This window comes from Sphaerodactylus townsendi, linkage group LG01, assembly GCF_021028975.2.
Source record: "Sphaerodactylus townsendi isolate TG3544 linkage group LG01, MPM_Stown_v2.3, whole genome shotgun sequence".
NCBI classification, from domain to species: domain Eukaryota; kingdom Metazoa; phylum Chordata; class Lepidosauria; order Squamata; family Sphaerodactylidae; genus Sphaerodactylus; species Sphaerodactylus townsendi.
Genome location: NC_059425.1, coordinates 63,786,440 through 63,807,116, shown reverse-complemented (window position 1 = coordinate 63,807,116; position 20,677 = coordinate 63,786,440). Strand labels below are relative to the sequence as shown.

Here is a 20,677-nt window from a genome sequence, read left to right as displayed (position 1 = left end):
AGCACCTTCTGTCAATAACAGCAGAACATATAATGCACAATGCAAACATTGAAGCGGATTGGCTGAGCCAGCAATCAATCCAACCAAGAGAGTGGCAGCTGAACACAAGTTTTTCAGCAGATCACGGATCAGCTTGGCTTACCCATCCTGGATCTTTTTGCATCACCAGTGAACACTCAACTATCAAAGTTTGTCAACCACTTCTTCCATCCAGAGGCCAAAGTGACAGATGCTCTAGTGAGTTCATGGATGGATGGCCTCTTGTATGCATTTCCCCAATTCTGCTGATTCCAACATTGCTTCATAAAATAATGGAACAGAGAGCTGAAATCACCATAGTGGCCTCCTTCTGGCCAAAGTGGCGGTGGTTGCAACAAATATGTCAGTAACATATCCACTGATATTAACCCTTTGGAAAGATCGCCTCTCCCAGGGACCAGTTTGGCACCCAGACCCATCCAAGCTTCAACTGACTGCATGGAAATTGGAAGGAGGGCTCTGCAAAGAATGTTTACAGAGGAGAAGTTACGAAAACAATAATTACAGCTCGAAGACACTTCACTGGCAGGATCTACACTTTTACCTGGAAGGTAATCACATGATAGTACAAACAAAAATAAGTACACCCTTTGACACCAAAAACAATAGACTGGATTATTACTAACCATGCAAATTGATTTGATGTGTCTTCCATTTATAATATGCATCATCAGAGCAGCTTCTAAGTGCATTTGTGACGAATAACATAGCTGACATACGTTGGTGTTCTCTAAAATCAGCCTTAAAGTAACTTCCTCTTCATAGATCTGTACTCAAGAATATGAAGCATAAGTAAATAGGAAGGGTATTCAGAATTGACAACAGAATTGTGAGGGAGAGATCACTCAAATTCTTTGCTATTTTTACCACAGTGTATGTGGGACATAATATTAAATGACAGATAAATGATAAACTGATCTACTCCAAATCTAGGACTTTCTTGGTTGAAGCCAACATTTCAGATTTGAAACAGATTAAGGAAGCTAGCACAGGCTGTTTTCACAGCAGTGTTAGCAGCAAGCATATGTGATAAATGCATCAATGCTGCTACACTTATATTTGAAAAGCAGGGGCTTGTGGGACTTATCCTTTTTTTTTTGCTTCTGTCGCCTGCTATTCCCCCTCTCTTTTTGCCCCCCTTCCCTCTTCTCCTGCTCTCCACCAGCCCTTTCTTTCACCACCTTTCATTCTCAGTGCTTCTCTTACTTCCATTCTCCCCCCATCTCCTTATCATCCTTTTTTATTCCTCCTCTCCATTTACCTTTCCACTTCTATCCCCTCTTCCTGGACTTCCAACTGATGGCAACGTGTTGCCTTGCCCATCGCCATTCCTTCCCTCCCCACTGTTTCTCTGTTTTCACTCATGTGCCCGCCTACATGCATCCTGGCTTAGTCACCCATCTACCTGCAGCAACAGTGCCTCTTCTTGTTGGGCTCACTCGGCAGTGGCTTTCCAGCAGTCCTACCACCTCCTCCATTTTCTCTGTCACCTTTACCAGCAGCCGTCCCTTCTAGCTGCTTTGATGGATATGACTGTTTATGGGGTTGTTAAGCCACTCTCAAAATGGTGGTTGGGATTTTGTGACAAAGCATCAGGAGATCTTGCCCCCCACACACACTTTTTAAAAGTTTTTTAAAATTCTCATAATCTTTTTAAAAATTTATTAAAAATTAGCTTGTACATAAAAGAAAAAGTCAGAGCTGTTGCTTTACATCATTTCAGAAGAAGAAGAGTTTGGATTTATACCCCCCCCTTTCTCTCCTGTAGGAGACTCAAAGGGGCTTACAATCTCCTTGACCTTCCCCCCTCACAACAAACACCCTGTGAGGTGGGTGGGGCTGAGAGAGCTCCGAGAAGCTGTGACTAGCCCAAGGTCACCCAGCTGGCGTGTGTGGGAGAGTACAGGCTAATCTGGATTCCTCAGATAAGCCTCCACAGCTCAGGTGGCAGAGCTGAGAATCAAACCCGGTTCCTCCAGATTAGATACATGAGCTCTTAACCTCCTACGCCACTGCTGCTCGATAAATACTCGATACATACTTGGTACATATCGATAAAAATCAAAAGGAAGAAAAAAGAAGAAAAGAAAAAGAAAGAGGGAAAAAAGAAAGAAAGGAAGATAGAAGAAAGGAGGAGGATAACAGAAAGAAATAAAATAAGCAGTTTAATAGAGGAGAAAGATCTCTCTTTTTTGTGATTTCTCGATTTTTGTGCTATTCTGGGGGTTGGCCCTATCCTAATTTGTACAAATATCCATGCCCCAGCCTGAACCCCAGATTCAGCATTAGATGTATGATGGTGTTCTTAATGATTTGGTGGAAGTTTGTCTAGTCTTGTTTAGTAAACCAATCTGGTAAGGTGTTACATTGTTTGAAATAAAGGTATTCTAAATTACTGCTATCATAAATTACTACAATCACATCTTTCAGAAGTCCAGATACACTATGATTGAGTAATAAGATGGTATAAAACTGCTCTCTTGCACACTTTTATTTTAAATCACAAGTGCAAGGATGTTTCATGACTAGACAATGTTCTGTTTTTGTGAAACATTTCTAAGGAAATACTTTATGTTTTGGGTGCTGTGTGGTTTCCGGGCTGTATGGCCGTGTTCTAGCAGCATTCTCTCCTGACGTTTCGCCTGCATCTGTGGCTGGCATCTTCAGAGGATCTGATGTTGGGAAAGCAAGTGGAGTATATATCTGTTGGAGTGTCCAGGGTGGGTGGAGAAACCTTGTCTGTGAGTAACAAAGAAGGCAACCAGGTCAATAGTTGAGGGCGTCTGAATAGAAGTATGAGTAACAATGAAGACTATAGCATGGGCGTAACACTGGAGATAGCAAGGTCACTGGTGGGAGCATCTGAATAGAAGTATCCTGGCCTTTGTTTCTTTTGTCTATGGTCAACCTGTGTTTGTGTGGAGCTGGTTAGACACTGTCTTGACTCTAGTATTTTTCAACACTGGCAGCCAAGTTCTGTTCATTTTCATAGTTTCTTCCTTCCTGTTAAAATTGTTAAAATCGCATAAGCGAACTGATGAAGAAGCACAACCTACAAACAATCTACAGACCCACTAAGAAAATTCAACAGATGCTACGTTCAGCAAAGGATAAGAGGGATCCTTTAGCTACTGCAGGAGCCTATCGCGCCTGCCACCAATGCAGCTGTGGACAAATCCTACGCCATAAAGGGAAACCACCAAACGCGAGCTGCACAGGGAACACACGTATCAAAAGAACACGAAAGGCACTGCAGACTATTTCAGCCAGAAAAATCCAGCAATAAAGCCAGAACACATGAAATAAACCAACCTGGACATAGGAATATTATTTGAAAAAAACAGAAATTCTGGACCACTCTGAAGAAGCCACTACTCGTCCAGACTACACAGAGGAAACTAAATTTCGAAATCCATAAGCACATACGGACAATTTTAACAGGAAGGGAAGAAACTATGAAGAAAATGAACCAGAACTTGGCTGCCAGTGTTGAAAAATACTAGAGTCAAGACGGAGGTAAGTCTAACCGAAAGCTCACACACAAACACAGGTTACGACCATGAACAAAAGAAACAAAGGCCAGGATACTTCTATTCAGATGCTCCCACCAATGACCTTGCTATCTCCAGTGTTACGCCCATGCTATAGTCTTCATTGTTACTCATACTTCTATTCAGACGCCCTCAACTATTGACCTGGTTGCCTTCTTTATTACTCACAGACAAGGTTTCTCCACCCACCCTGGACACTCCAACAGATATATACTCCACTTGCTTTCCCAACATCAAATCCTCTGAAGATGCCAGCCACAGATGCAGGCGAAACGTCAGGAGAGAATGCTGCTAGAACACGGCCATACACAGCCCGGAAACCACACAGCACCCAAGTGATTCCGGCCGTGAAAGCCTTCGACAATACACAAAATACTTTATGTTCAACCTTTGTTGTATTCAACATTAGAACTTGCTTGCTTAGAATGCTCATTTCTGTACTGTTAAAATAGCACACAAAGAGATATTAGTTCTATTATGATTGCTCTGAGGATATGTTTTGGAGCTGGAGAAGAAGTAGTTGTGGCTTGCATTTTGCAGCTAGAGAAGCAGAGGTTGTGGCTAAATCAAGCATGTACAAATGGCTTGTGTTGCCCCATCCTATATGGATGGCATCAAATGACTGACCTAACTCTTTTCTTGCTAAAATAAGGACTTTGTACACTGAACATTTCTGTTGATCTAGAAGTGGAAGGATTGTTGAATCTAAAAAAAGAGCTAACCAAATAACAGCTGGGAAACTGTGCGTCAAATACCACAAGCTAGTGTGTTTCACTCAAGACAGATGTCCTTGCCTTTTCAGTGAGGCTGAAATATGTTGCATTATTGGTAATTTTTCATTCTTAATATCGGATTTTAGTACAGTATTCCTTGGTTATGTTTTGTTGAAATGGTTCTAAGAGATTTTTTAATTGATAGAAGGATGGAGCTTGAATGGGTAGATATTTTTTAAAATACAGTAATGTATGTTACCATTTTTATTGGGTTAACTATGGTGTTGTCAAAAGTGAAACTATTGATGAAAATAACTCTCTGAGAAGCTTTTATTATTCTTAAATGGTCGTTCAGAGGGAAACAGTAAATATCCTTTTTGAAGTGAATTGAGACTGTAGATGTGTAGTGTCTGCAGTGGACTTAACACAGTCAAAATAAAGGTTGCTGTCAAGGTTGTGATACCTGTGCATGCCAAGGGAATATAAGTTTGCAACTGTAAATACAATGAGCTGCATCCAGCAAAAAAGCTTGTAGAACAAGTTGGTGGAATGGATCATCCAATCCCTTGCCTTTCACCAAACATCCTACTCTCCGAAGGTCAGGAGAGTTAACAAAATGTAGCACAGTATCAGGTGCAAAGCAGGAGCTGAGGTAAAGCCTGATGCCATTTTCTCCAGGTGTGGCTTTTTTGCACCTTTTTTGGGGCCACAAGGTGGTGCCTTCTTGTCCTCTGTATCACAGGAGGCAAGGAACAAGGCAGCCCTATCAGGGGGTCATCTCGAGCCACAAGTGACGCCTGCAGCTCATCTTCGGACAGGAACTTGCTCTCATGTCGTTCCATGTTGTGCAAAAAAGGATTGGGGGCTGCGAGTTGCTGAGAGTGCAAAACAGGCTGTGTGGGTTTCCTCAATTTTTGTCATCGATTAGAGAGAATAAGAAGGAGCCAACAGATAGAAGAGGGCTGCAGATGAGTCAGAGGGAAGTAGATAATGAGGAAAGGTGATAAGAAATAGTGATAAAGATGGAGATTATCTAAGGAAAGGAAAAGCACAGGCATCTGGGACACTGCCCTCCTTGGAGGCAGGAAAGAACAGGGGAAGAATGGGCATGCCCCACGTATATCAAGGAAACAAGAAGTTTGATTCTGCCTCCCTGATTGGACAGTAGGAAACACACAGATGTCCTCAAGCTCAAAAGGAGAACAAAATTTGGCTCAGTATCAGGTACTGTAGTGACAAGGAGGAAATCAGATTTCTTCCCCTCCTTTTGCTGGCTGCTTGAGCTCCTTTGGTAGTCCCTAAGATGTAGTTGGTGCAATTAACAAAAAACCCTATTTTTTATAATTGCGCTGAACTAAATTGTTGATTGAATGCCACTTTGTGTACTTAAATTAAGTAGAAGGATGATTTATAGATGTCCTGCATTAGTAAACGCTGATTTTCTATATAAAACTGAGAATCCATAGGTAGCAGTGTTTGACTTCCAAGATCAAACATTATAATGAAAATGTATTGTGACAAATTATGAATATTTGTAGCAACCAACCACATGAATGTTTGTTTTCCTGTATGTAAAAAGGCTCTGCCCAGCACTTAACAGCCTTTGCTTCTTGAAGGTTCTGCGAATTAATCTTCAATTCTCCACGAATAACCTCATACTGGATTGTGGCCCTGTTCAGGTTAAAGTCCTCACATGTGCAAGGCAGCCAAACAAATCAGTTACATTCTGCTCCTCCTCTCTGGGCTCAGAACAGAGGTAACTGAGCATTGCAAAGGGCATATTTATTGCATTAATAGAAGTTTTGTATTATGCTCTTAGGTATAAAATATTTGATGCTAACCAATAGGTCTGATAGTTACAGCAACCAACCTTAATTAATTGTTCAGGAAATCCGTGAAATGCATCAGTCTGATTAGCCTTGCGGTTGTGATTTTTACAAAGCATTATTTTAACATTATGGTGCCACCCCCTACTTTTTTGTATTTGTTTGTTTTAACAGTGAGCAGAGCATCTGCCAAGCACGAGCTGCTGTAATGGTCTACGATGATGCCAATAAGAAGTGGGTACCAGCTGGTGGGTCCACTGGATTTAGCAGAGTTCATATATATCATCACACAGGCAACAATACGTTCAGAGTAGTTGGCAGGAAGATTCAGGATCATCAGGTAAGTGAGTTCTCCTAACTGAAGCAATTAAAATGATATTTCCAGTGTTATTTAACCTTTAAAAAATGTTCCAATGAAGTTTATGTTGAGGGTTACCTAAATATTCTTACTGTGAAGTCAATATTTTCACAGAAAATAAGTGATGGAATTCTGGGTCACATAGTAGTAGAAGATGGGACATACTTGACTTTCATATACTGATAAAACTAGTTCCCTGGTGCAAGTTTACTGTTAAACTCAAAAAGGAATGCCATCAGAAGTATTTTTAATACTTTTAATGTATTTTAATACTTTTAATATTTTTAATACTTAATATACTAATGATATGATTTCTTTATTAACTTTCTGCAGGAGTCCCTATGTACTTAAGCAAATTAGGTTGTATCTCCAATCACAGAACAGGATTATTTGGAATTAGTATCTGGGTATATTCATATACCTCTTAGAGAATCATGATATGTGGGATCCAAAAATTGCTGTAAAGTCATATAGACTGAAATATAGTTGTATGTATTTTTCATTAATGAAGGCTTTACACTGATTGGGGATAGTGAACACCACTGGGAACGCCAATGGGAAAGCATAGATAGAATGCAACATAGATAGAAAGCATAGATAGAATGCAACCTTCAGCTTCAGGGTTTTCTGCTTCAGAGAGCAGCAGCGGCGTAGTGGTTAAGAGCAGGTGCATTCTAATCTGGAGGAACCGGTTTTGATTCCCCACTCTGCTGCCTGAGTTGCGGAGACTTATCTGGGGAATTCAGATTAGCCTGTGCACTCCCACACACGCCAGCTGGGTGACCTTGGGCTAGTCACAACTTTTCGGAGCTCTCTCAGCCCCACCCACCTCACAGGGTGTTTGTTGTCAGGGGGGAAGGTCAAGGAGATTGTAAGCCCCTTTGAGTCTCCTACAGGAGAGAAAGGGGGATATAAATCCAAACTCCTCCTCCTCTTCCTCCTCCTCCTCCTCCTCCTCCTCCTCTTCTTCTTCTTCCTCTTCTTCTTCCTCTTCTTCCTCTTCTTCTTCCTCTTCTTCTTCCTCTTCTTCTTCCTCTTCCTCTTCCTCTTCTTCTTCCTCTTCTTCTTCTTCTTCTTCTTCTTCTTCTTCTTCTTCTTCTTCTTCTTCTTCTTCTTCTTCTTCTTCTTCTTCTTCTTCTTCTTCTTCTTCTTCTTCTTCTTCTTCTTCTTCTTCTTCTTCTTCTTCTTCTTCTTCTTCTTCTTCTTCTTCTTCTTCTTCGCTTTCTGGAGGACACATCAGCCCTGGCCCCTGCCTGGTGGAACACTCTTCCTCCATCTGTTAGGGCCCTGTGGGACCTTGGTGAGTTCCGCAGGGCCTGTAAAACCGAGCTGTTCCACTGGGCTTTTGGGGAGGCTGGCCACACATGGTCTGCCTCCTCCTGATGCCCCATGTATCATCTATGTACCATCTTAGTGATTGGTTAGTCCCCTCCCAGGAGCCTGAGAGTAGGGGAGTTGGGGACTGGACACCACTATACTTTTGGTTTATAGGTTAAGAACGGTACTCCAAGTCTAAAATGGGGATTGCATGGTTAATGACGCAAGTCAAGGAAGCTGTGAAAGGCAAAAAGGCTTCTTTTAAAAAGTAGAAGCGAACAGAAGGGGGCATGGGGTCTGGCAAAAGAAGTATAAGAATGATTACTCAGGCAAAAAGAAAATTTGAGGAGCAGAGTGCTTTATAAGTCAAGGAAGTAGTTGAACCTTTGCATGACTAAGGAGTAAAAGGATTCCTTAAGAGAGATGTTGGAGATGTTATTTCCATCTGCATTCACTGTAGAAGCGGTGTGGCATGTATCCAGGCCACAGCCATTATTTTCAGAAAGAGAGTCTGAAGAATAGATTCAAATTGAGAGGTGAAGTTCTTGTCTTGTAAGGGAAGAGAATTATAAACTAATAAATCTCCAGATCCTAGTGGCCTACATCCAAGAAATTCCAGGTAGCTTAAATTGCAATCGAGAGCCACGTTATTAGAAGACTGCAGAGTATCAAAAGTTACACTGATTTGTAAAGAGAGGTCCAGAGGGAAACAAGGAAATTATGTCAGAAATCTGTCCCAGACAAATTAACAGAAATTGCAGTCAAAGATAGAATTATGACACATGTAGAGAAGCAAAAGCTGTGGAGGGAAAATCAGCATGGGTATGCCTCACCAACATTTTGGAGTTTGTGAGCAAGTGTGTAGATATGATTGATAGTAGACATTATTATATACTTGAACTTTTTGAAAGGATTTTGACAAGGTACCTCACTAAAGGCTCCTGAGTCAGCTTAGCAGCCATGGCATACTAGGACAAGTACTTTTATGGATTAAAATGAGCAGAACAAAAAGAAGCTGAATAGGAATAAATGGACAGTTCTCCCTCTGAGGGAAGTAGGACATCTTGTGTGGGTGATCCCCTCCCCCCTTGCTCAGGGAGGCAAGATTAAGTTTTTTACTTCCTGTCTCCAGATTGGAAATCACTCACTTCCATGTTCTGTGTTCTGCTTAGCGTGATAATGGTTGCTAGCTTAGGCACTGCTGCCATTAGGGGTAAGAAGAAAAAGTGCCCCAAAATGAGCCACAGAGATGCCAGGAATGGATTCCTTTCAGGAGAGCTAGAGTACCCCTTGACCACTGCTGCCCTGTGGTAGCACAGTTTGCCCAGGAACCAGTACTCTGGTCCACCCTGAGGCTGGAAGCAAATCGCTTGGGGAATGCAGGAAGAAAAGGTGCTTCTCTCCCTAGCTGAGAAGGGAAAATGCTATGTTGCTGATAGGGGAAAATAGCCTTGCTGCCACATGGCATTTACCTTTGCAAAGACCCAGAAGAAGCAGTCAGTCAGACAACCCTGAACAACAAAAGGCTCCACTTAATCCCTTACTGGGGAATGGGAGTGATCTAGTTTGTCACAGTACCCAATTACTTGCAAGTAAACTTTCCTTGGGAGGGCAAATGGCCCTTAGTGAGCTTATAGACATTATGAGACAGTGGGGGAGGAGATAAAGATTTATTTCCCGTCCTGAGGCTTTTGTTCCAGATCTATCTCCCTGTCCTCCCAATCTGCTCATTCCTTTCACAGGGAACCACAACCTTATGCCAGTCAATCCTCCTTGCCCACCAAGGCTGCTAGGAAGATGGGATAGGGGCAGTGGTGGGATCCAAAAATTTTAATAACAGGTTCCGATGGTGGTGGGATTCAAACAGTGGCGCCGCCGCACACACGCACCTCCAGTCCCTATTGGGCAGGGAGGTTGCTTTAGTAACCCCTTCTCGGCACTCAGAAAAAATTAGTAACCACTTCTAGAGAAGTGGTGAGAACTGGTTGGATCCCACCTCTGGATAGGGGGAGAAAAACGACACAGACAAGACCTCTTAAATGATCCAGATCAATCCTCCCATAGTGATAGAGAGACAAAAAGAGGGGGAATTCTTGTCAGACAAGGAAGAGGTTGCTATTTAGTTACCAGAGCCAGCAGCCAAGTGCTTCAAGTCTGAAGACCTCCAAGATTTGTTGGCAAAATCCATTGCAATCTTATATTTCCAGGATACCTCCTCAGCTGAGGAGTCTAATAATTCCAAGAATACGGTCAAGGGTAGACCCAAAGGGAGCATTCTTCCCTTAGGAATAGAACCTAAGGTGTTCCCTCTGCCTGAATTGTTGAGGCCCTTCTACTTCTATGTGCCATAGTTCCTCCATATACCCACCTCATGTGCTTGAGAACTGTCCTTCTCCTCAGAGAAATCCTCAGTGTATTCCTCACCCAGCACTACCTGCTCCACTCTGTCCAGGAAATTCTTCTTAATGTGCTGAAGAGAAGATACTTGTGCCTCAAGCTGCTGGACGTTCTATTCCAAGAGAGCAGCGAAGTTTCACTTCCTGCAGGTGTAACTACCCACAGCAACCAAAGAAACATACCAGAGCTGTTGTAGGTGACTGCAGCAACTCCCTGATCATCTGTATTTAGTAGTATTAAATAGTAAAAGGTACCCCACTAAATTCCTGTTAGCCAAGTTCCTGCTTACTGAGCTCCTTTCAGTTGAGGTAAGATTTAAAAGGGATATGTACAAGAAATGGAAAAAGGGGGAAATCACCAAAGAGGAATTAAAACAAATAGCCAGGACATGTAGGGAGAAAGACAGAAAAGCTAAAGTGCAGAACAAGCTCTGGCGTGCCAGGTTAAGAACAACTTAAAAAGATAAATGTACTTAGGCAAAAAAATGAAATGCACAGGTATAGGGTGGGAAACACCTGACCTGACGATAGGGATATAGGAGTTTTAGTAGACCACAAACTGAATATGGGTCAGCAGTGTGATGTGGCAGCCAAGAAATCCAATACAATTCTAGGCTGCATCAGTAGGAGTATAGTGTCTAGACTGAGGGACGTAATAGTACCTCTCGATTCTGCATTGGTCAGACATCACTTGGAATACCGCAGTTCAAGAAGGATATTGACAAGCTGGAATTGGTCCAGAGGAAGGCAACCAAAATGGTAAAAGGTCTGGAATCCATTCCCTACGAGGACAGGGATCTGGATAGGTTTGGTCTGAAGAAGAGAAGGTTAAAGGGTGACATGAAAGCCATGTTGAAATATTTGAAGGAATGTCATGCTGAAAGTGGAGCAAGCTTGTTTTCTGCTGTTCCAGAGACTAGGACAAGGAGTAAGGGATTCAAGGTACAGGAAAAGAGATTCTGTGTAAACATTAGGAAGAACTTCCTGATGGCAAAGACTGTCCTACTTTGGAATACATTGCCTTGAAGTATGGTGGAGTCTCCTTCTTTGGAGTTTTTAAACAGAGGCTGAATGGTGGTCTGTCAGGAGTGCTTTGATTATGTATTCCTGCATAACCGGGGGTTGGATTTGATGGCTTTTTTGGTCTCTTCCAACTGTATGTTTCTATGTTCTTATAATAATTAATGACTTTCACTTTAGTTTCATGACTACATGCATTATGCAGTGCTACATACTTATATAGCTCACTATTGTACACATTTCTTCATGTATAAATTTCTAATCTATGTATACAGGATTTTTTTGAGATTAATGGCATATTTACCATAATTCTGCTTGTTCTGTTCCAGGGGATTATCCATGTAAATTCTTATGCAATAAACTGTATGAACTATTACAACACAATATTTTGAAAACTCTTTATCACATTTTATTCTGCCTTTATTTTGAGGAGCTCAGATCATATGGCTCTCCTTTTCTTCATTTTTATTTTCTTTGGGAATAAACCCAAAGTATATTAGGCTGTGAATGATATTTAGAATGTAAAATTTTGCTTTGTAAATCAGATGTGGTCTTGAGAATTACTTGAAATAATTGCTTATATTATTTTGCTTATTGAGGAAGGAAAATGCAAGAAAGGTGTAATCATACAAAATAAGAATAAAAGATAAAAACAGTGCAACTGAAATTGTCCACCTAGAATTGAACTTCAGGTAAAATGTATTCTGACAAAAATATGCTGACAAGTGCCGTGACTAAATTTAAGCTGTGCCAAATTCTACGTGTGCTGCTGTTGCTGAGATTTTTATTACTCAATAAAGAATAATTAGGTAATTTTATTTAGTTAAAGGCTTTCTGTAAAACAAGACAGATTGCAACATAATTTAAATACAGTCCAACCTCGGTCTTCGCTGCCCTCAGAGATCGACGGTTTCGGTCTTTGCCAGTATGCCATTTTCGGTTTTTGCTGCTTGTCGCCGGACGGATTATCGACGAAAACCAAGGTTCCACTGTATTTAAAACATCAGTTAACAATCAAAGAATAAAACTGCAAATTACAGAATAACATAAATTAATTAATGCTCAAAAAGCCACTAGTATAGTGTCTTGCAGTCTTCTTGAAATGTGGTCTGGACCCAGCAGATCACAAGAAGGGATCTTGTGTTGTGTGGCCTCAGCCTTCTTAGGGAATGTTTGGATCTACATCTCATCTTTGCATGAGTAGAAGGCACTTCTGCTCATGTAACAAGATGTTAATCGTTATGTCTTTAGTGCAGTCCCACATGGGACCCTCCAGGCTGACCGCAAACTGGCCAGAAGAATTCCAGAGTGCAAACATCAGAGTGCTTAGAGCACTTTCCACTGAGAGCAGGCTGGTTTCTGCCCAAACAGTTATATGACAGAGGTAGGAAAAGGTCTCCTCCATTTTCTCTTCACTCCCATGGAGAGAGGACCAGCTTCAGTTAGCGCTTCATGTACCTCAGGCTTTTCTTTTCTTCTCATTGTCTTTGTTGAGATTGCATTCAAGAAATGTTCCAAGTGTGGAATGAAAACAGCTGAGAACAATGAGCATAATGAATGCCTTTTCTGCCCCAAGGAGATTCATGTCTCTGAGACATGCCCATCCTTCTGCCGTTTTACTGCAAAGGCCAGACACAAATAGACTTCAATGGTTAAGGTCGTTCTGTGGGAAAAGTCTCTCACTTTTGTGGATTTTCCCTCAGAGAAATATGTAAAGAGGGCTTGCATGCTTTCATCTCTTCAGTCCCTCTGACTCCAGCAGGACTGATTCCTGATTTGGCTTTGATGGCCAGACAGGCACCTTCTGGGCCCCCTGTTAAAAAGACCAAAAAAGAAGGTTAAGAATACCTCTCAATCTAAGCCATTCTCTCTCTGATGCCAAGGCTTGTCACTGCAATTCCACAGTCTGATTCCCCCATTTGTCAACCAGATATTTCAACGTTGATCACCATCATCTCCTCAACACCAAGGCTCATCACTGATGTGTCATCAGTCTGATTCTCCCATTCACCTGCCACTTATCTTGGCTCAGTGTCAATCACTGTTGTCTACTTGATAACAAGACTCTTCTGTTCATGGTTGACCATTCCCTCTATGTCGATTGTCAAATTCTCCCTTGATGTTGTCCCTCAGTATCAGATGAGATCAGAGTCCGGAACCCTCCTGACATCAAAGCTCTCACTCTCCTTGACATTGAACATCTTTGTTACCCATCATTGATTCTGACATCCCCAAAAGTCCAGATTTCTTCCATCTAAGAACACCCTCTCCATTTACTGGCAGGCAGTCTTCTTCCTCAGAGGATGATGTCTTCAAAGTCCTCCATTAGGTTGTGGAAAGTGATTGATGTTTGTACTTAATTCCTCTTATCAACAGGATGGTTCCCAATATCTTTGCAAGTCTTCCTATGCTTGCTGTTCAGGTATGTATATGCCCCCAAGCACCCATTGGGACATGCCTTCCCCAGTCATATCCCTTCTTATCATCCTCCAAAGTCAACCAAGCAACATTCTTTGACGATGAGACATGATTAAACTATCTTGTCACCATAACTACATAATGATTTAGACCAGGGGTAGGGAACCTGCGGCTCTCCAGATGTTCAGGAACTACAATTCCCATCAGCCCCTACCAGCATGGCCGGTGGCGGCTGCACAGACAGGTGTCATTCGTATGATATCGACGCAGAAGTCCTTTGTTGGATTCTGGCAAATTAACCATGACGAAAGTCTTTCCGGTGCGCTCAGGGCATAGGCTGAAGACAACTTCATGCGTTCTCCGGAAGGCGGTGGGCAGGATCAACGGCTGCGGTCCCAAATATTTGGTGCGGCTCTGGCACAGGAGCGCTTTAAATCCGGATGGTGGAAAGTCAGGGACGTGACTACGGACAGGTTGCATCTAAATACCTGATCGTAGTTCTAATCGTAGAAGGTTATTGTTATATGAAAGTTGCTACGATGGGGCTTATTGTCCTTCCCCTTTATAATCAGGGTTATTCGTGAAATAGCTGAGAGATTGTAGTAAGGCCAGATCATTGTTTAATCAGGCTTCCACTAAGAAAGGTGCGAAAAATTATATGAAATATAAAACTGGTCAGGTTTCGATTCAGATTTGTTTTAAAATTTTCAAAATGAGAGCCTACTGTTTTAGCAGTTATATGTAGAAAGATCTTTCAAAGATTAGCAACAGTATCTAGGTGAATTTTCTTATTTATTTTGATGGAGCTATTGGAATTTCTATTTACTTCGTCGTGGTGAGTATCAGATATTGTCAATGGTATAAACCTATTTGCAATCGGAACAGAGTATATTGAAGTGCAATGTAATATGACAAAGTCATCAGTTTTTGACAGTTTACTTATTGGGATGGAGTCGACTTTCACTAACTCCCATTGCTTAGCAGCACACATTGAAATAATGACTGAACAATGAGTTGAAAATATTTATAACTAATTATATAACTTTGGGTGTACAGTAAGCATAAAACTTCCAAATCACTATTATTGTCCAGACAGCTTGATCAGCATAAGTGGATAGAAAAAGCAATAAGTTAAACAAACAGTAGGAATAGAGTTACTACTGCAATGCCATCTTGAATCCTCCTGTACCATAATTTCAGTTCACCAATATGTCACAGAGCAACATCTTCCTAATCTTTCTTATTCAGATTGGATTTAAAAGGTTGTTATATCAGTTAAGTGTTTACTGTACTGAGGAAACTATTAACATTAACTGTGAAAAAAACCAAAGTAATGGTTTTCAAAAAGCCAAAAAAAATCTCTTGGAACATCCAAGGCATTCTAATTAAGTGCGTAGCACATTTAAATATTTGGGAATGACACTTCAGGAGCCCTTAAATGTGGGCCCTTATATGATAACCATTAAATCTTCTGCTTTAAATCTTCTGATTTAGGAGCAGCAGTGGCGTAGGAGGTTAAGAGCTCGTGTATCTAATCTGGAGGAACCGGGTTTGATTCCCACTCTGCTGCCTGAGCTGTGGAGGCTTATCTGGGGAACTTCCACACACGCCAGCTGGGTGACCTTGGGCTAGTCACAGCTTCTCGGAGCTCTCTCAGCCCCACCTACCTCACAGGGTGTTTGTTGTGAGGGGGGAAGGACAAGGAGATTGTAAGCCCCTTTGAGTCTCCTGCAGGAGAGAAGGGGGGGGGGGGATATAAATTCTAACTCTTCTTCTTCTTCTTTAAGGATTGTGGGTGTGATCCTGAGATTCTACTACACAAAAGGCGGTTTTCTTGTAGTTTTTCTAAAAATTATAGTCTTATAATTATAAAAAGTAAGGTAGTTTCACATCTTTTATATGGTGTTGAAGTGTGGAGGTGAAATGATAGTATGCCCTCCAACTTGGAATCAGTTGAAAACATGGTTCCAAAGGAGACACCTGCAGCCCTCAAGAAGGCAGAACATGGTCTTCCCTCATTCAGGTCCTGCATACACTTGGGTATATTAAAGCATTGGAAGAAAAATAGTTCAGTTAATATTAGTTTGCTTATTTAACAGTCTTTCCAGTTATTGATGTGTAAAGACACGACCCACCTGGACTGTGTAAATAATATTCTTCTATTTCAGACAATCTTTTAAGTAATTCATCAGATAGTTCTACTAGGCTTAGAGATTAGGATCCTCAGATTGCAAGATACTTCCATTAAGATAGCTCTATAATTCTACAAAATCTAAATTTGCACTATGGTTTAAATTATAGAAAAAAGATAAAACCTTCAGGGCCATGGGTTGCAGGTAGTATTGGGGGAAGAGATTTCCTGGCGGTTCCCCATTTTATGTGGGCTGCCACAGGGGGCCGTCCTTTCCCCAATGCTGTTTAATATCTTCATGAGGCCTTTGGTCTAGTTGGTATGTAGCTGGGATGACACCCAGCTCATTCTTACAATGGAGGGCCGACCGGCCTCTGCCCCTGATGCTCTCTGTAAAAGAAGGGGCTTATATTCTGCGGCTACCGCTGCCGCCAAAATAAAAGCTTTTCTGCCATAGCCCACCAAGGCCAAAAACCCCGGACGTTTTAACTTGGACACCACTCTCAATACTGACACGGGGGGGGCTTACAGACACAGACCGTAATAAACTGGAGAGGTTTATAAGATGAACACAAAACTCAAAGCTTACTATTGCAGGCTTAACGGGGCTCTCAGGTAAGAGCTGGAAGGAGTTTTTTCGCTTGTTGGTTTCAGAGAAAGTTCCAACTAGAAACTAACGGTTTCAGAATAAGTTTGTTTCTTAAAGCTTAGCGGTTACAGAGAAAGATTGTTTTAACGCTTAATGGTTGCAGGCATTTCACTTATGTTTTTCCAACTGAACACTCGCGGAGGTGTCCACGCACGTTACTTCAACTTTTTTACTTCATACAAAAGGATGTTTTCTTAAAAGATGTTTCTGTAGGAGACTTTACACTCACCTCGCAAAATATCTAAATAAACTTCAGTCCGGCTGTTCCTCACCACAAAGTATCAAAACACCCAGCTCATTACGCCCAGTGGGATTCAGGCACTTAACAGCCTCCCTCTCCCACACTCCCCAAAATTTGGCCTCTCTCTCTGCCTAAAAGGGATACTGGGCCTCCCAAGACTGATGTTCACTGTGGGACAGACTTTTTAGACTGTTAGAGTTTCCCTCAAAACAAAACAAACAAAACACGAGGGGCAGACACTCTCCTCCAAACTCAGGGTTTTGCGATGACTGAATAGCTTCACTCAGCTATTCCTAATCCAACAACCATGAGAGATCTGTGGCAGATTCTCCTCCAGCCAAGCTTACCAACACCGCAACTGAACGCACACCAGCTCACACAGAGCCAAAAAGTCCGAAGACTCAAAAGCAAGAACCCTTCAGCACTCAGGCTGACAGTATTTATAGTCCTCATCCAATTTTTCTTCTGGCCAATCAGGGCTGGCCAGGGCTTAACTACTTTCCAGAAGCGGGTCCACCCTGTAGTCTGAATGCAGGGATAGCGATGCGTGCGTCACACTCTCAGCAGCACTGTTTTTAGGAACAGGGGTCCCCAAACTTCAGCCGGGGGGGCCAAATGTGGCAGCCCCCCTAGAAGGCATTTTACATCCGACCCGCCAGCCATGGACTGGTATGAAATCCATTCATGTGTTCAGTGCAGGGTTTCGAGGGAGAGGGAGGAACTGACCTCAGCGGCTGTTGATTACAGTTACGTGATGGCACCCCCAAATCTTCATAGAATTTTTCTGACCCATAGTTGGAAACCTTACGCTTGTGGCAATGCCTGCTCAGCCCTTCCCTCTCCCAGCAGCTTCCATGTGTTCCTCTCCCAGGCTTTTCTGTTCAGCCCTCACTCCCCAGCATTGGCATCCAGCCAGGGCTGGCGCACTGTCTGCGCTGGCTGCTGGGAGGGAAAAGAACCCAGGAAGATACCTGATCCTGGGTTGGATGGAATGTTTCACTGGGAAAGTTCTGCTTTTTTTTTTTTAACAGGGGAAGGTATTCCACAGCCTCCCCAACAATATTTGGAGCCCACCCTGTACTTGACATACTTTGGTCACTGTTCTAAAAATAGACCATGACAGAAAGGCTGAAAAGGTGAAATCAAAACATTTTACAATCATTTGTGCATGAGGAATTTTGTTCATAGTTTTTTTTTTTAGTCGGCCCTCCAACAGTCTGAGGGACAGTGAACTGGCCCCCTGTTTAAAAAGTTTGGGGACCCCTGGTTTAGAAGCTGTGGCTGGTTGGTTGAGAATGAGTAGATGGAAATTAAACCCATCGAAGACGGAGATTCTGTGGCTTGGCTGGGATGATTGGCTGGGGAATTTCCAGCTGCCAGTTCTGTATGGTGAGGTCCTCCATCTTGCCTCATCAGTTAAGAGCCTGGGTATGACTTTCACTGGAGGACCAGGTCACAAAGACAACCCAGGTGGCTTTTTTCCATGGTAGCTGGACCCTTACCTCTCGTGGTGTGATCTGGCCAAAGTTATTTACATGACGGTCGCCTCTAGGCTAGACTACTGTAATTCGCTCTATGCTGGCCTGCTTTTGATCTGGAAGCTGAAATTCATACAGCATGCAGCTGCTAGACTCCTAGCTGGAGCTTCTAGCCGGGACCGTATAACACCTGTTCTGAAAGAGCTACATTGGCTGCCTGTTGAGTACTGGATCGTCTTCAGAGTTTTGGTATTGACTTTTAAGGCCATTAGCGATCCTGAACCTTCATACTTGTCTGGAGACCATACCTCTCATATGTGTGCTCGGAAAGACCCCACTGGTCTGTGAGGGGGTGATTTGTTGGTGGTCCCGGGCCCTAAGGATGTTTGGCTGGCGTCGACACCGGCCAGGGCTTTTACAGTCCTGGCCCCAGCCTGGTGGAATGCTCTCCCTGATGACATCCGAGCCCTGTGGAGTCTATCTCAGTTCCGCAGGGCCTACAAAACATAGCTGTTCTGCCGGGCTTTTTTTGCCAGGCCAGTCAGGCATCCCTTTTCCAAGTGTTATTCATGGCACCTCTGGATGCAATGTGCACATCTGTTTTTATGTTTTATGTCCCCAAGTCAGTTCTATGTTATTTATTCTAACTTGTTTTAAAGTCTTTGACTGTATATATTTTTGTATATTTATTGTATTATATTGCATTTTATGCTTTTATTGTGTAAGCCGCCCTGAGTCCTCTGGGAGATTTGGTGTGATAAAAATGTAAGAAACAAATAAATAAACAATAACCTCAGAACTTTCTGTTTAGTTATTGTAACAGCATGGAACCTCAAAATGTTTTTGTATTTGTTTTGTATTTGTGGAAACCTAGTTTTAGAGGATTTACCTCATTATATTTTAACCTGCCCCTTGTATGCAGAGCCTAGGGCTAAACTTCTTGCAGGGTTAAGAACATAAGAACATAAGAACATAAGAACTAGCCTGCTGGATCAGACCAGAGTCCATCTAGTCCAGCATTCTACTACTACTCGCATGATGGCCCACCAGGGTGCCTTTGAGAGCTCACATGCAGGATGTGAAAGCAATGGCCTGCTGCTGCTGCTGCTGCTCCTGAGCACCTGGTCTGCTAAGGCATTTGCAATCTGAGATCAAGGAGGATCAAGATTGGTAGCCATAGATTGACTTCTCCTCCATAAATCTGTCCAAGCCCCTTTTAAAGCTATCCAGGTTAGTGGCCATCACCACCTCCTGTAGCAGCATATTCCAAACACCAATCGAATTAGCGTTCGCGCAGCTGAAAAGTGTGTTTCATACTATTGAGTCCCTAATTCTTCCCCCAGCATTTTCAATGGAATGCCCCTGGTTCTAGTGTTGGCGAGAAAGAGAGAAAAATTTCTCTCTGTCAACATTCTCTACTCACCCATGCATAATCTTTATAGACTTCAATCGCTATCCCCCCTCAGCTGAATCTCCTCTCCAAACTAAAGAGTCCCAAACGCTTGCAGCCTCTCCTCATGGGGAAGGTGCTCCAATCAACCTCAATCATCCTCGCGTTGCCCTTTACTTGCACTTTTCTCTATTCCTCTTACGGTATCAGCTTTTTTTTTTTTGAGATGTGGCGACCAAGAATCCTGGACACCGAGTAAATTGCTCCAAGAATCGCTCAAAGATTAGCTGCACTTATATATAAGGGCAGAGACGATCCTTTGCAGTTTTATTATCCAAGCTCCTTTCCTAATTATCCCCAGCATAAGAGTTTTGCCTTTTTTTTCTAGCTGCCATGCATTGAGTTGACATTCCCACATGGAACTATCCACTAAGACTTTCAAAACACCCAAATCCCTTTCCTGGTCTGTGACTGATAGCGCACTGGACCCTGTAGCGATAATGTGTGAAGGTTTGGATTTTTGCCCCTACTATGTGCATCACTTTACATTTTATGCTACATTGAACTGCGATTGCCATTTCTGCGAGCCCACTCACCCTGAATTTATCAAGGTCAGGCTTGGAGCTCTTAGCCAATCCAGCACAATGTGGTTCCCCTAACACCCTGCATAATGTTCCGGTATGATCTGCAGAGCTTGGCCAAATTCCCACTACCCACCCCTACTTCCAGGTCATTTTATGAATAGGATTAAAGAGCGCTGGAATTCCCAAAGCGGATCCTTGGGGACACCACTCCCGACTTATCTCTCCATTGTGAGAACTTCGGTATACCCACCTTTTTGACACCGTTTCTCCTCAACCAGTTTTTAATCCCATAGGAGGACTTCCCCTCTTATTCCTTCATTGCTGGAGAGTTTTCTCCAACCTTGCCCGTCTCACAGAGGAACTTTGTCAAAAGCCTTTTACAGATCAAAGTAGACAATGTCCACCGGTTCACCCCTGTCCACATGCCTGTTTTACACCCTCAAAGAACTCTATGAAGTAAGTTTGTAAGACAGGATTTGCCTCTACAAAGCCATGCTGACTCTTCCTCAGCCAGGTCTTGCTTTTCTCAGCATGTTTAATAATTTTATCTTTAATCGATAGATTCT

General features: G+C 42.5%; 1 protein-coding gene across 5 annotated transcripts in view; it reads left to right on the top strand.

Moving 5' to 3' along the window:
* ENAH (ENAH actin regulator) overlaps window positions 1–20,677 on the top strand; it is a 141,118-nt gene that overhangs the window by 44,537 nt on the left and 75,904 nt on the right. For 4 of the 5 annotated variants that reach the window (XM_048505622.1, XM_048505964.1, XM_048505884.1 and 1 more), the window contains exon 2: window positions 6,304–6,469. The exons of the other annotated variant lie outside the window; for it this stretch is intronic. In XM_048505622.1, coding sequence (XP_048361579.1) covers window positions 6,304–6,469 — 166 coding nt within the window. The remainder of the gene's footprint in view (window positions 1–6,303; window positions 6,470–20,677) is intronic. 5 annotated transcript variants of the gene reach the window in all.